General features: G+C 40.7%; 2 protein-coding genes across 4 annotated transcripts; both read right to left on the bottom strand.

Moving 5' to 3' along the window:
• LOC131444840 (zinc finger CCHC domain-containing protein 12-like) lies at nucleotides 1-3097 on the bottom strand. The gene is made up of 2 exons (XM_058615522.1): nucleotides 2824-3097; nucleotides 1-2385 (listed from the first exon to the last, which is right to left on the bottom strand). The coding sequence occupies exon 2, from the start codon at nucleotides 1675-1677 to the stop codon at nucleotides 1-3; it is 1677 nt and encodes a 558-aa protein (XP_058471505.1). The 5' UTR covers nucleotides 1678-2385; nucleotides 2824-3097.
• A 20-nt stretch (nucleotides 3098-3117) lies between these two features.
• On the bottom strand, nucleotides 3118-10745 carry si:dkey-33c12.4 (uncharacterized protein LOC560112 homolog). Of its 3 annotated transcripts, none has more exons than XM_058616400.1 (18): nucleotides 10599-10745; nucleotides 9479-9525; nucleotides 8938-9034; nucleotides 8552-8670; nucleotides 8201-8284; nucleotides 8061-8117; nucleotides 7772-7978; nucleotides 6864-7055; nucleotides 6666-6720; nucleotides 6505-6595; nucleotides 6283-6424; nucleotides 5747-5851; nucleotides 5505-5613; nucleotides 5241-5427; nucleotides 4727-4801; nucleotides 4418-4520; nucleotides 4260-4336; nucleotides 3118-4163 (listed from the first exon to the last, which is right to left on the bottom strand). In XM_058616400.1, exons 1-18 carry the CDS (start codon nucleotides 10624-10626, stop codon nucleotides 4034-4036), a joined length of 1905 nt encoding a protein of 634 aa, XP_058472383.1. In that variant the 5' UTR covers nucleotides 10627-10745; the 3' UTR covers nucleotides 3118-4033. The 3 variants fall into 3 exon arrangements, with proteins under 3 accessions (XP_058472383.1, XP_058472384.1, XP_058472385.1); XM_058616401.1 differs by having other exon boundaries at nucleotides 7805-7978; XM_058616402.1 differs by lacking the exon at nucleotides 6864-7055.
• Between the last annotated feature and the right edge of the window lie 759 nt (nucleotides 10746-11504).

The raw sequence follows: 11504 nt of genomic DNA, 5'->3' as shown, positions 1-11504 counted from the left end.
TTAGTTTAAAGACGAGGCACTGTGAGGACTTGATCGTGACCACTTCTTCTGCCTCTCAGCGAACTGTTTTTTCTTCATAGCCACAAGTGACGGGTTCGGATCATTATCACAATTGGGTCGTATGTGTCCATCTTCTCCACAATTGTAACAATAACCTGGCTTTGGCCCTGAGGGCGGGGTCTTGTAAGAGGGACGGGGTGGAGCCTTGGTGGTCCTCATACTCTCACTGAGCCGACTGACATGGGTGGAATTGAGTGGGGTAGGCTGCTTTCGGTTGGACTGAGCAGTAAGGGCCGCCAGCTGCTTTTGAATGTCGGCAAGCTGCTGGGTGAGCTGCTGGGTGATGGTAGTCAGCACTTCCACTCTATCCTCTTCTGGGGCTGCAGAGGCGTACTGGGCGTGCGCCCCGGCTCTGGCTTTTGAGCCGAGGTGCTGCTTCATACGCTGAACCTTTGCCGCCCCACGATCCTCTTCCGTCCTCAGCAGCAGCAGCAGCTCAGCAAACGATGGAGGACGAGACTTGCGCTGTTTGAGCTGGAGCTCCGATATGAGCGTGTTGTCCCAGCAGCCACGGCAAAATTGGTTCAACAGATGCCGATCCAGTTCGGTAGCTGGGACTCCTCCCCTTTTCACTGCCAAAGTTAGTGCAACCTGCAGTCTGTGCAAATATGCAGATGGATTTTCACCAGCGTCCTGAAACAGCTCCATAAATTTGGCGTACAGCTCGTCACCATCCTGGACTGTTCCATAGGCTGAATCGAGAATCTGGAGGTAAACCATGGGTGGTGTGTCCGGCGTGAGATGCCTTACCATACCCGCTGCTGGTGGCAGTAAGCTCTCAAGTATTCTCCTGGAGCGTTGCAGGTCGGAGACGGCAGGATCTTTCAACAGGAGGTCCACCCCAGATCGCCAGGCTTCGTAGTCTGATTCATTCTGTGGTCTTGGAGCACGACCCGAAAATGATCGGAGTCTCTGGGCAGACAGGTGAGTTGCATGGTCATCACTTTTCACAATATGTTCGACTACATACCGCTGTATTCCCGGTGGATTTAGATCAGGGAGGGGCATTGTGGGGAATGAAGGTCCTGCAGCTCCCCGAGCACTCGAGGTGGCAGGAATGTGTGGCAACTCATCGCTGGAATTGTGTACCATAACCGTAGCACCTTGAGGCGGGTTGGGGCTGGCAGCGTTGGACGACTGTGCAGCTGTACTGGGAACAGTTGGCATCACCTCCTTTCTGGAGTCTGGATGAGTGGGGCTTTGCTCGGTGATGGACTGGCCCAGTAGAGACATTAACCCCGTCAGAACCTCAGCGTAGTCCCGCCCTGTGAGTTTAGCCAACTGTTTTAATTCGCCCAGGTATTCCCTTGTTTTTAACTCCCCAAAAGAATCTGCGCAAATGCTGGCGAGTTCTAAAATATCATAAGTCACTTTTTCTTTTTCACAACTGTACGTGTACGGCAAAATTTTCCGCAGTTCACACAAAGCATTTCCCGACTCAAATTCGACAATAATCATGTTCTGGAAAACGCCAGGCTCAGTTATAGCCACGATATTAGAGGGGTTGCCGTACCGACTTACGAATGCAACAACCTCATCGTCTGTGCGGTCACCGGTTACATGTTTAATTAAAACAGAATTCGGAATTTTTATGCCCTTTGTTTCCAAAATGTCCATATTTGCAATTAATGTCAACTTTACTATTGTTATTTGCTCAGCTCTGTACTCACTCCTGGCTAGCTCGCCACAAATTATGTAGCACCTATGTCACACAAATTTAACACTGAAGCTAATGTGTAACAATAAAATACAACAATAGGCTAGTGATCAGAAGACTAAGGTACGACCAAAGGAGGGAGCAGACAGAGACTGAGGTTGCTGGTTGAATGATACCATGTATTTTTATATAGCAAAAAGTGCAATGAAAAACCCACAACAATAAAGTGATATTATATACAGTGAACCGGCCGATCTGCTAAAGGCAGACAATTAAAGAATTACGGTAAGTTAACTTTTTTCAATCATTTGCATATATGCACATTCAGATATTCACGATTCAAATTCATCAACAGATAACAAAGTCAGAGTCAGAAATAAGCAAAAACCCATACGCTTGGTTCATTATTAACACCAAAAAGATGATCCCAGCTACCCCCCCACAGTTTATGTAAACCCACGTCTGGGTTGGGGAATTGAGTCCAGGGGAAATGAGTGGGAAAGTGTGTAGGGGAAGGATGTGTGTGCGTGTGTTGGGCAGGGGCTGAGCGAGTGGGTGAGAGTCTTTTACTGGGCTACAAAGAGCCCCCTACCAGCCTGGCAGGAGGGATGCGACTCATTCGACAATCTGTCAGTCCGTGGCTCCTTTAGCTCGCCATCTATAAGATCCTGGTCAAGAGAACAGGACCAAAGTTCCTTATAACATTCACCATGGTTTCATACATCAATCAATACATTAATCCACATGATTCAACAAAGTACTCATTGCACTAATGTTATATTCTCAAAGTCATGATTTAGCAAATATAAATATAAATAGAAAAATAAATAACATCTGTATCTATCATCATCATAACCAGCAGTTACAACAATTAGCAACATGATTCATTATTAAACAGACATGATACATCATCAATACTCTTTAAACCCATTACAGCAATATACTTTACATTCATTCTCAAAAGAACCCTTGGCTTCTCATTACAAAAGAAAAGACCCAGGCATGTTTGCTAAACAGCGCTAGCCACCTCCATTAAAGTGAATGGCGGCCGCGGCTAATGCTAGCGGCTAATGCTAATGCTAACGGCTACAAACAATTTGACTCACCGGCCGTCCGCTGCGCACTACACATACGTTCGGCCGTCGCGGTCTCGGCACGGCAGTTGCGACACGGTAAGGGGCTCCTGTAGCTCGTCTCTCATGCAGCTTCCCCACTGCTCCCTCTCTGAGACTGAACTGCAGCGGCTCAATACTAAACCTCGGTTGGTTGCGCCGACCCACGTGACCCACGCCGACCCACGTGACCCTGTGACGTCACCGCGAGATTTGGACATAATACCATGAGAGTTGAGAAACAGATACCCTGTGAGTGAGGGATTTATCACCCCTGTTACAAAAGAAAGAAAGAAAGAAAGAAAGAAAGCCCATGTGTTCAAACACTCAAAATCCCGGCTAAACATCTTCCAGACAAACGATTGGTACGCTGCTTAATTCTGACTGTTGCCACTTTAACATGAAGAAAAGCTGCAGTTCACACAGAGACGACTTCATCTGCTTAAAAACACTCATTACATCAAACATTAGAAAGAAGAAAACTATGTCCCTTTAGGATTAAATAAGTATAGAACTTTGGTGTTTTAATCCACACACTGACATGTTTGAACTGCTGCTCATTTTCAGTGTAATTATCCCAAACAGTCACAGAAGTGACACAGGTGTGAACCGTGCAGAGCTTTAAGCAGAAAAGAGAGACAGTCAGAGAGACAGACTGTCTCTCTGACTGTCTCACCGCCTGTGGAGAGGATTATTCTGCAATGTCTCAGAATGACACAGTGAAGCTTAAACAATCCTAAATCCTGCTTTAGCCTAGACTCTGCTTTAGTCTGCACTTACTGTGTGACAGTCGGTGTCCAAGCTATTGACACTAACCCTAACAAACACAGCGCCCCCTGCAGTCTGATCACAGCACAAGATAAACATAAACATGGCATATTAAATGTGCCTTTAGTGTAACTACTTAATCACAGCCTTTAAAAATGAAAGCAGATCAGTTTGTTGCCCCAAAGTTGAGCGATAAGAGATTATTATAATAATAATAATCTCTATTATATAACTATTAAATTATAGTCAAACAGAAAAATCTGTTAAAATTGCATTAAATTTAAATAAAAGAAACAACTAATAAGCACTTTGACGAAATCTTTAAACAGATTAGATCACAAATAATCCCTGGAGTAATTATAAATTTTTTTTTTTTTAAAAGGCACATGAACAATGACAAACACCACAGAAGAAGAAGAAGAACGGCTGGTACGTGTTAGAATTGTCCCAGTCTGCTGGTGAACTTGACGCGGTCGATGTTCTTGTGCTCGGGGACGTGTCTGAAGGTGCAGTCCTGCCTCGTGCAGCCCGACGTCCTCCAGAAAAAACACTCCTTCTTGTACGGACTAGGACAGAAACAAATCCTCATCTCTCATCATCAACACCACCACCAGCCCAAATATAGCTTCTTATTTCACCTGGAGGTTTTTGCATGTTCTTACCCAGCGCGTGAATAGGAGTCATTGTGGCCTTTGATGGGATACCGCACAGACAGAGGAGTTCCCTCAAACACAATTCCCTGCAGAGCAAACAGACACTGAGCTTCAGTCTGTTTCTGTCACTTTGTAAAAGAAAAGTACAAAGTTTAACGACGACATACGTTAAAAGACTGGATGGCTCGGTCACAGTCTTCTTTCCTGATGTAATGCACAAACGCACACTGATGCTCCAGCAGCATCTTAATGCCGTGAACGGCTCCAACTCTGAGACACACACAGGAAATGTTTGGAATATTATCACACAAATCCATTCAGCTGCAATAACACAGAGGAGTTCTTCATATTTTATACTGGACATAAAGAATATCAGATATGATTAAGACAGGAAACAAACGCTCGTCTTCTATCACAGTTTCATTCAACCGGACTGTTTTGCTGCAGCTTTTTCAAATCAGTCTGTGCTACTTCACCTGCTGAAGAGCTCGTGAAGTGCTGGGTAAGTGACGGTGGGAGACAAGGATCCGACCCAGATTGAGAAATGCTCCCTTGATGGAAGAAAAAAGACAAAAAAGAGATGAAACTCATTCCAGCATATATATAATCTCATCACTGTAGGCTTTTATAGAAACAGCTGCTCATATATCTAATGACTTTATCAATTTCAGCAAAATTAGAATCATTTCGCCCACATTCCCTGTCAGCGGGGCAGGGGGGGCGGGGTGAGAGGGCACAGGGGCGGGGGGTGTCGGGCAGAGGATCACAGGCTCAAATCCCAGTATGGGTCAAGGGCTGGTTTTCCCTGAGCAAGGAAACCAATCACTGCTCCTGGGCACAGCTAAGTTAGTGAACTATGTGTTCTATGAACAGTGTGGATTCTGTGGTGTGCCCCCTAGTGGAAAACTCCAGTAGTAGCTCCCAGCATGGACACATCTAGTTAAGTATCTCCAGGGTGACTTAGTGCAGATCAGCGAGCAGTGGACTTACAGTTTCCCAGGATTCTTTACAGGATGAGTTGGTGATTGAGATTTTGATCTGCTTGGAACCAGAGCATCAAATTCTTTGACGTGCTGCATTCTTGTGCGGTTTGATTGAAGGACAGTCCACTCTCCATCCTGACCCTGTTCCTCCCTCACCAGTGGTTGGACCACGTTGTCTCTGCTGGCACCAGTATCTGAAGACAAGGAACCTCGTTAAAGCTGCCTTCATCTTAACAGCTTTCAACTTTGACAAAGGTTTGGTGACATTTACCTGCAGGATCCTGATGATTGACGCCTCCAAACAGAGCTTCCACAGCGTCCTCTAATGTGGCGTGAACTTTCAATGCCTCGTTGCTCTGAGCCCAGGAGAAGCCCATTTCCTAAGATTGAAGCACAGCGACTCTGAAACACCATGCCTTCACATCTCGAGGAGAACCAAATGGACGGAAGTGTAAATTGTAGGTAAATTAGTCAGATGTCACTCTCAGGATCAGCAACAGAGGAAACTCTCACCATGAGGTGTAACGTCTGTGCTCGTTTCAGCTCCTGTGCAGCTTCAGCACTTGAAGGCTCCAGGTTCAGCACTGCCCTGTAAACCAGCGAGGCTTCATAGTATTTCTGCAGAAGAAGAGGAGGAGGAATCACAGCAGGGAGGGATTTATTTCAAAACCTAAAAGGTCAATCTTAAAGGAAGAATGTGTATTAAGACCTTGAAAGTCATTCAACCATATCAGGTTTGAGAAACACTGATCTTCTTTTTGACTTCTTCTGGCATTTTAGGGACCAAACAATTTACGATCCAAAATCATCTGAGAGGCTCGTCCTTCGGTCTTTGGCTCACTTTCAGTCAAGTGGATCACGTGCCAAATGAAAACCCTCCAAAAACCAGACCATAATCCCACATTCATTTGTTTTATAAGAATCTCTAAGACGACACATGTTCGTTTACATTGTCGGTTCAATGTCAGCTGTAGTGTATTCTTCCAGAATGTACAGACACAAGAAAACCTTTATAATTATTCAAAGTATAAGAAGTGATAATAATTTACCTTGAGCCCACACAGAGCTTTGCCTTTCCTGAATAAACCTTTGATCCAGTCTGGCTCCATGGACAGAGCCACATCAGCGTCTCTCAGAGCCTTTTCATGCTGCTGCATTCGTTCGTAACACAGCGAGCGATTTCCAAACAACCTGAAGCAGGATTCAATAACACTCATGGCTTCTGTTTGCTTTAATAAAAAGCTGAAGTCAGTGTAGGTTTGCGTTCTTACCGGAATTCCTTTGGGTTGAATTTAATGGCATCAGTGAAGCACTTCACCGCCATGTCATACTGACCAGAGGCGGCCAGACGATTCCCTGAACCTGAGAGAAGAGGTTTGTTTTACATTCATTTATATTCAAATCTGACGGTTCACGGAAAAATAGAACTTACGAGCCAGCTCTCTGCTTCTCTTTGCAAACTCCTCCAGAGTGGAATCAATGGATTTCTGTCAAAAAATGTGTTTAGTTCCATTAGTTTGTTGAGAATTGTATTTACTTATTTTATTGAAAGACTTCAAAACAACCTAATTCCCAAATATACAGGTAAATGATTATTTATAACACGTTTCAATATAAACGTGTTACTAACCTCTTCATCAGGTTCATCTTTCTTTTTAACTTCAGCTTTTTTCCCCACAAATTTTGGCTTTTCCTCTTTGTGCATCTGAACCACCGTTAATTCATTTTTTTCCTCCTTTTCTCTTTCTGGAGGCTCCTGGTTACACGTCGCCTCAGATTCAAATTCAGGCAAACGAGCATATGAATTATTGAAATCCAACTCCTGTGGACGATTGAACACAGTTGTTTTTGGAGCACTCTCCAGGTCAGTTCTAAAATGTTTATCATTAAAAACACACTGAAACACCACTGCTAACATGTCTTAGCATTAAAAACACACTGAAAAACACTGCTAACATGTCTTAGCATTAAAAACACACTGAAACACCACTGCTAGCATGTTTTAGGATTAAAAACACACTGAAAACACGTCTTAGCATTAAAAACACACTGAAACACCACTGCTTACATGTCTTAGCATTAAAAACACACCAGAAAACCACTGCTAACATGTCTTAGCATTAAAAACACACTGATCATCATATTTGATTATTGGATTAATAATAGGGCTGCAGTGATGATTAGAGTCATCGTTTGGGCCAAAAAAATGTTGATCAGTGAAATGATTGTTCTCAAATTAAAATCAGTCAGTTTTAATGATCTTTGTTATATGGAGCAAAAAAAACCAAACTATTCACTTTTAAGAAGCTGAAAAATCCCCAGAACTTTTTAATTATAAAAAATATTTCCAATAATGAAACGATTGTAATATGAGTGTTAATGAGTACAATTATAACCAATTTATTTAGTAATTGATTAATAATAGATGCAGCCCCAATTGAAAGTCAAAAGTCGATCTGATAAAAAACTAATGTTTTATCAATGATTACAGTTATAAAACCAAATCTCATTTGAGATGCATGTCAGTTTTCCACAAACCTTCTCATCCTCATCTTCCTCAATTATCTTCACCTGAATTTCTTCTTCTTCTTTATTATTATTATTCTCACCACTGCTTTCATCACATTCAGCACCTGCAGTTGCATGTTGAGTTTGTTCCTCTTCATTTGCTTCTATGTTACTTTGAATAATAGGATTTTCTTCTTCATTCTCTGAGTCAGAGTCAGATTTGCCTTGTTCTTCCTCCTAAAATGTGAAAACAAAAAGTTCACTAATGAGAAGAGGCTTTACTTTCTAGATCATGCAATTCATGTAAAATAGAACTTACAGGTAAATTGTTTTGAACTGCGTTCTCTTTTTTTAATCGCTTCTTTTCTTTTTTACGCTAGAACAGAAAGAATAAAAAATGTGTTAGAGGCTGTTCAATGAAAAGGTGCTTTTAAAAGTCAGTATCATGTCAGCACTCACCATTTTTTTACGCTTGTTCTTTTCTGTTTTCTCCTTACGTCGCTCTTCTTCTGCTATCAATTCTGCTGCGTGTTTCTCAGCCTCCTGAAAAAGAAAATCCACTTATTTTTGTGTTTTCAACTTCTTACGTTAAGTTACAGTTTACATCCACAGAAAACATGTCATTACTTTAATATTTAATATGAGCCTAATAGAAATGATTTAAATTAAAATGACCTTTTAATATAAGTTAACTTTTATTTAAAATGTGTCATTATGTTATGTTAAAAATGAAAGAAACACACTTTTAAATGAAATAACAACGACTCTCTGACTAACTAACATTTTCCTTCCACAACACAAGCGCGTTACCTCTTCGGTGAGTTGTCTAATTCGTGGATGTGGCTCCAAAAGCCTTGTAGCAGCAACACCTTCATCATTATCATCATCTGAATATATGAGGTCATCCTCCAGGTTATAAGACCTAAAATCTGTAAATGAACAAGTGCTCTCATGAACAGTGAACAAACATAATGCTGTTTTCTTCACGTCGTCTTGAAGGATTTAACTGGATCTTACTGGAGCGCTGTGATGATGGCATTTGCTACATTAACTTACTAATGATTTCATACGACATACTTGAGTTTAACAACAGTCTAAGGTCGAACTCCTTATAAAACAAATGCAATTAAATCCACAGAATTTAGGATTTATGAGCTGTTCCTTTTTTAACAGTGACTGTCTATAAAAGGCCATACCAAACATGCCAGAGGTCAGGACATTCATGAAGGAGTCTGCAGCATGGTGTTGATGCATGGGGTTGGCTGTGGCCTTGATAAAATCCACCATGGATTCCTGAAATGCAAAATGATCAGCAATTTAACAGAGCTTTAAATTCCCTCTCTAACTGACAACTGACAACTGACTAACTGACAAATCAAAGGGTTTGTGTCAAATTTAGCCATAAGAAATGATTAAAATGAGCTTTTTTTACAATATGAAATGACATTAAATCTCATTAAAATATACTGTGTTTAAGATGACGAAAAATGTTTCAGTTTTAGATAGATGTACCTAATAAATTGACTAATTTAATGCATTGAATGGGATTTCTATCTTAATGACGTAGTGTCTTTCTCCTAAAGGATGTCAGTTTATGAACTGCCTGACAACAAACACAGCAACTCACAGTCACATACCAATTACATGATTCACGTTATTGTTTTGAAGAAGAACTGACCTGGTGCCAGCAGGAAAGATCACTTATTATATACTTACAGGTGCTTGCATCATACTCACATGAGCCAACATTATCCTGGAGTCGTCCTTGATTCTGGATATAGGAGCTGAAATGTAGAAAAAGAACAATGTCATGTATAATAATAATAATAATAATAATGATAACAATAATAATACTTTTATATAGTACTTTTACAAAAGGCCCACAAAAGTAAGGAACAGCAAATAAAACAACAATTGGTAAAAAAAAAAACAACAACAACAAGATAAAAAGGTAATAAAGGTAATTCACTGAATCTGCATGCCTTATATCCTCAGGTGCTTCAGGGTAGTTGTGAGATATTTATGGCAAACTCTTTTAACATTTATTAGCTAGTGGGAATAATATGTATTACAGGTATCAATAATTAAATTATTTCTGGTTAAAATTAACAATTCAAATATTTACATAGACACACTTGTCATCTTAGCTGTCCTCTACTTCATTGTTTATTATTAAGACAAATAATGTCACTTTTTCCATTTGTGCATATGGGGTCTGTCAGTGGAATTCTCTTTAGATTTTAATCATCAAATGACTGGAAAACACTGAAACTGGATTGTTTTATCCCTGTCTCTGCTCTTAAAGGCATGTCTTAATGACACTTGTATATGTATATATGTATATTGAACATGTTTGACCATGATTTGACACTGTTTTTAAGTTTCTAAAGACTTAACTCACATGGTAAAATAAAGGTTAAACATTTTTTAGAAAGAAATCATAATCCTAGTGTGAGATAATGACTATATAATTGTGACCACTAGCCATAATTACCCGTTCAATGTAAATTGTGACAGATATTATAAGATGACATTATGGCTCATCATATTTTTGTGAATTAAATGTGTCTTAAATGACAAACTGGGGGAATTGGGTCATTTGTCATGGACATAATACAATGAAGAATGCCATTGTGGATATCTACGGGTTAGATGACAACCCCTGACAAGGAGGATTCTAAATATACAGACTATTTTTCAAAGTTTGTCTGAAACATTTCAAAGCTACGACAAGCTGTTAGGACACTTGGAAGCTAACTAGCTTCTAGCTAGCTGGAGAGCTTACTAAATAAAAGCAGATCAAGTTCTCAGTTAATTACAAAAATCAAACAAACAGCAGCCACTGCGTTTATCTTACCTTTAACTGTGTTCTTCCTTTTCGACATTGTGTTGATTTCTATAAGTTTAAACGTTAAACGTCTCCTTTTCCGTGTTTGAATTGTAAGGTTGTGTTGCCCTGGTCTTTACCTTACAGGCTCTTTTCCCCGCCTTCGAACAAATCTCAGCCAATGAGAAGGCTTTGCTCTTGTCCGGGGCTCTGATTGGATGCGCCTGTCAATCGTAGTAAGGAGCAAGCTGTGCAGTTCCGGTTCTGTGATATTTAATTCCCCCCTTTTGAACCAGTTTAAGAGAGTACTGGTTACTGCTACACCATGGTTGTTAGATTTATACAACCTAAATACAACCTGTCGGTTTATACACAGGTGCACCCAGAAAAACGGACAATAGGGAAACGTGCAACTGAAAACAAAAGTTCCACGTCTGTCAGGTACAATTTAACAGCAAAAATACTTAAAAAGCATACATATTAATACATCACAAAACAATTATTGGCATTGTTTAATTATCTGATGCCCTAAACCCAACAAATGAAGGCCTTGTTCCTCCACATGAGGGTCGCAGGGAGCGCTGGTGCCAATCCCAGCTGTCATAGGGTAAAAGGAAGGGTACAACCTGGACAGGTCCATCACAACCTTCCACACTCACCCCTCTGGTCAATTTGAGTGTCCAAGCTGCCTAATGTGGCATTGTCTCTTGCAATTGGCAGGAAAGAAGTAGGAGACAGTGACCAAAAAAGGAGAAATTACGATTTAATAATAAAGAAAACAGGAATACAGGAGTTCAGTAGGATGTGTGTAATGTCAGACCCAATTACAAAATGCACACAAAAAAACAAGATAAAAGTCAAGATAAAATGATTATTATTATCATTGCAGGGCCACATTGACTGTCCAGGGTATGAACCCACCTATGTCAGCAGAGA

The sequence above is a fragment of the Solea solea genome, chromosome 18 (assembly GCF_958295425.1).
Source record: "Solea solea chromosome 18, fSolSol10.1, whole genome shotgun sequence".
In the NCBI taxonomy this organism is placed as follows: Eukaryota; Metazoa; Chordata; class Actinopteri; order Pleuronectiformes; family Soleidae; genus Solea; species Solea solea.
This window is presented reverse-complemented; position numbering and strand designations above follow the sequence as displayed.